General features: G+C 41.7%; 1 protein-coding gene across 4 annotated transcripts in view; it reads left to right on the top strand.

Annotated features, from left to right (window-relative positions):
* RHOBTB1 (Rho related BTB domain containing 1) overlaps positions 1-3,416 on the top strand; it is a 131,160-nt gene that overhangs the window by 87,722 nt on the left and 40,022 nt on the right. For all 4 annotated transcript variants that reach the window (XM_019507904.1, XM_019507906.1, XM_019507903.1 and 1 more), the window contains 2 exons: positions 341-1,299; positions 1,739-1,857. In XM_019507904.1, the coding sequence (XP_019363449.1) occupies positions 341-1,299; positions 1,739-1,857 (1,078 nt within the window). The remainder of the gene's footprint in view (positions 1-340; positions 1,300-1,738; positions 1,858-3,416) is intronic.

The raw sequence follows: 3,416 nt of genomic DNA on the forward strand, positions 1-3,416 counted from the left end.
TCAGAAAATAATTTATAATGAAAACTTAAATATAGGGCCTATAAGCATCCTCCCCCCACAGAAAATGGGAATACAAGATAGCTTGACATTTTAAGTAACGTGGTTATGTCACAAAGCATCTACCAAATTTAAACAGTTTCAACTAGATATTTTGGTGTGTCTAGTAAAATAGTTGTATGTCTTCAAAGATCTTCGTATCATACCGTTTTTATAACTGAATAATATAAATAATAAATCTAGGGAATAGATATTGAGATGTGCCCTTTTGGGGTTTAAACTTTTCTGAATGTGGTTCATGACAGTCCTGGTTTGTGTTCTTTTAACTTTGTTTTAATCTTAGGCCTATAAAAAGGGGAGACATTTTACCACCAGAAAGAGGCAGAGAGGTTGCCAAGGAGCTTGGTATCCCATATTATGAAACCAGTGTATTTGACCAGTTTGGAATTAAGGATGTTTTTGATAATGCGATTAGAGCTGCACTGATCTCCAGAAGACACCTGCAGTTCTGGAAATCACATTTGAAGAAGGTTCAAAAACCATTACTTCAAGCTCCATTCCTACCTCCCAAGGCACCTCCTCCAGTTATCAAAATCCCAGAGTGTCCTGTACCCAGTACAAATGAAGCTGGATATTTATTGGACAATCCTTTGTGTGCAGATGTCATGTTTGTTCTCCAGGAGCAGAATCACATTTTTGCTCACAAGATTTACCTAGCTACCTCCTCTTCAAAGTTTTATGACCTTTTTTTAATGGAATGTGAGGAATCTTCAGACTTAACTGAAATGCAGTATAATAAGGAACACATCAGTAGGGATTTTCTGTCTAGAAGAAACGATGACAGTGATGAGGCAACCTTAAAAATGACTGATGCCAAACTTCCAACATCAGAAAGTGATGGCACTTTAAAGACGCTGGAATTGAAAGCTGAAGACACTAGTTCTGCAGCAAAAGCTTTGTCATCATGGGGTAAAGGGTTTGTTAGTATGCATAAAGAAGTGCAAGTCAATCCTATCTCAAATAGGATGTGTCCTGTAACTGTGGTCAAAATGGATTTCTCTGTTCAGGCTGGGCCTTTTAAAACAGTTTTACAATTTCTGTACACTGGGCAACTGAATGAAAATGAAAAAGATCTAACAAAAATAGCTCAGATTGCTGAAATCTTAGAAGTATTTGATTTACGGATGATGGTGGAAAATATTATGAATAAAGAAGCCTTCATGAATCAAGAGATTACTAAAGCATTTCATGTCAGGAAGGCTAATCGAATAAAAGAGTGCCTTTGCAAAGGGACATTTTCTGGTGAGTAAATGCGCACTTGTAGTAGAGATCTTGATACTCCTCTCACTTATGCTAATATAACTCCACCAACTCTAGTAGATATTTCTAATGATTGGGAGAGGAGAAATGAGCAAAGTTTGCAGCGTACCTGAAGGCAACCTTTTCAAACCTGGGAGCCAAAAGTTTAGCTATTTAAAATCCATACTTGGCTTGCTAAACAAGTGGTCAGATTTTCAGCAGTGCTGGGCATCTAGTATCTCCCAATCAAGTTTTAGCTTTTCTTTTTTTTATTCTCTTTTTATTTTTTTAGTTGCCTCTCTAAACTTTGAGACACTGAAAAAAAGACAGTGAAACAATACCTTAATGTTCAAGAGAAGTGAGTGCTTTTTGCTGTGCTTTGGGTTTCTAGCATGTTTAACACTGGATTGTACTTATGATTATGTCTTTGTTTCCATGGCAGATGTGACTTTTAAGCTGGATGATGGAAGCATAAATGCCCATAAGCCTCTACTGATCTGTAGCTGTGAATGGATGTCCGCTATGTTTGGAGGATCATTTGTTGAAAGTTCAAACAGTGAGGTATTTGTCTATGTGAATAATAGTATTCTATGCCTTGTTTACAGGTAGCTATCTTAGGTGCTGCTGTAGCCCTTAGAACAATGCTTTATTAAATTAAACATGCAGAACAGTTTGTCAGCTACAGTCAGACCAAAAGTGTGCCTCAATTGTTATGTTATTAATTTAGAGTGGCTTAAATAATTGCATGACCTCAGCAGTGTGTCATACTACCTCCAGTATTGGCTGTTGCAATATGTTGAGTGTCTCCCTTTTTTATAATTTTATTAGAGTTTAAAAACATTGGACATGCAAACCTGGGTAGTTTGGGACTTTTTCCTAGTATTCAGTAACTTGAAAACAGGTTTGAATTTAAAATAAATGTGCGACTTCGAGAGCCCTCATGGTTCACCAAAAGCATAGGGAATGTCTCCTAGCTAAAAAGGAGGCATACAACCAGTGGAAGGGAGGGGCCATCACCAGGGAGTACTATACCTCGGTTGCTCAGGGCTGTAGGGGGGCTGTCAGGAAGGCCAAGGTGGAGATGAAACTAGGACTAGCTACCCAGATCAAGGATAAGAGGAAGTCCTTTTTTAAACACATAGGGGGTAAAAAGAAGGTACCAGGTAACGTGGGGCCTCTGTAGGAAATCTGGTCATCGCACCAGACAGCAAAGCTAACCTATTTACAATTTCTTTGCCTCCATTTTTCTGAGCAGGGACTGGCTCACCCCCTTCCCCCCCCACCGGGACCCCCATAGAACCCAGGAGAGGCACACCCAGGCCTAGGGTCAGTGAGGACCTAGTCAAGGAACTTTTGGAGGGACTGGACGTATTTAAATCAGCTGGTCCTGACCATCTCCACCCCAGAGTGCTGAGGGAATTAGCAGAGGTCATTGTGGGACCCCTGGCACAACTTTACGAGCACTCATGGTGCTCTGGTGTGGTGCCAGAGGACTGGAAAAGGGCCAATGTGGTTCCCATTTTCAAAAAAGGAAGGAAGGAGGAGCCAGGAAACTATAGGCCAGTCAGTCTTACCTCGATCCTGGGTAAGCTTTTTGAGAGAATTATCCTGGTACATGTCTGCGAGGGGCCAGCAGGGGAGTTTATGCTTAGGGGCAACCAACATGGGTTCATTAGAGGCAGGTTCTGTCAGACCAACCCGGTGGCCTTCTATGACCAGGTCACAAAATCCATAGATGTAGGTGTAGTAGTGGATGTAGTCATTCTGGACTTTAGGAAGGCCTTCAACACTGTCTCTCACCCAATTCTCATTAAAAAACTAGGAGACTGTGGCGTCAACACCCACACAGTCAATTGGGGTGGGCGGATGAAAACAGGATGGGTTTCAACACTGACAAGTGCAAAGTACTGCACCTGAGGAGGAAGAACCAGCAGCATACCTACAGGCTGGGAAACTCCCTTCTCGTCAGTGCAGAGGCAGAAAAGGATCTTGGAATCATTATTGATGCCAAAATGAACATGGGCGAACAGTGTGGGGACGTGGTCAGGAAGGCCAACCGTACTTTGTCATGCATCCACAGATGCATCTCAAGCAGGTCCAAGAAGGTGATCCTCCCCCTC

Source organism: Gavialis gangeticus, unplaced genomic scaffold (assembly GCF_001723915.1).
Source record: "Gavialis gangeticus isolate Ggan-Ray unplaced genomic scaffold, GavGan_comp1, whole genome shotgun sequence".
NCBI classification, from domain to species: domain Eukaryota; kingdom Metazoa; phylum Chordata; order Crocodylia; family Gavialidae; genus Gavialis; species Gavialis gangeticus.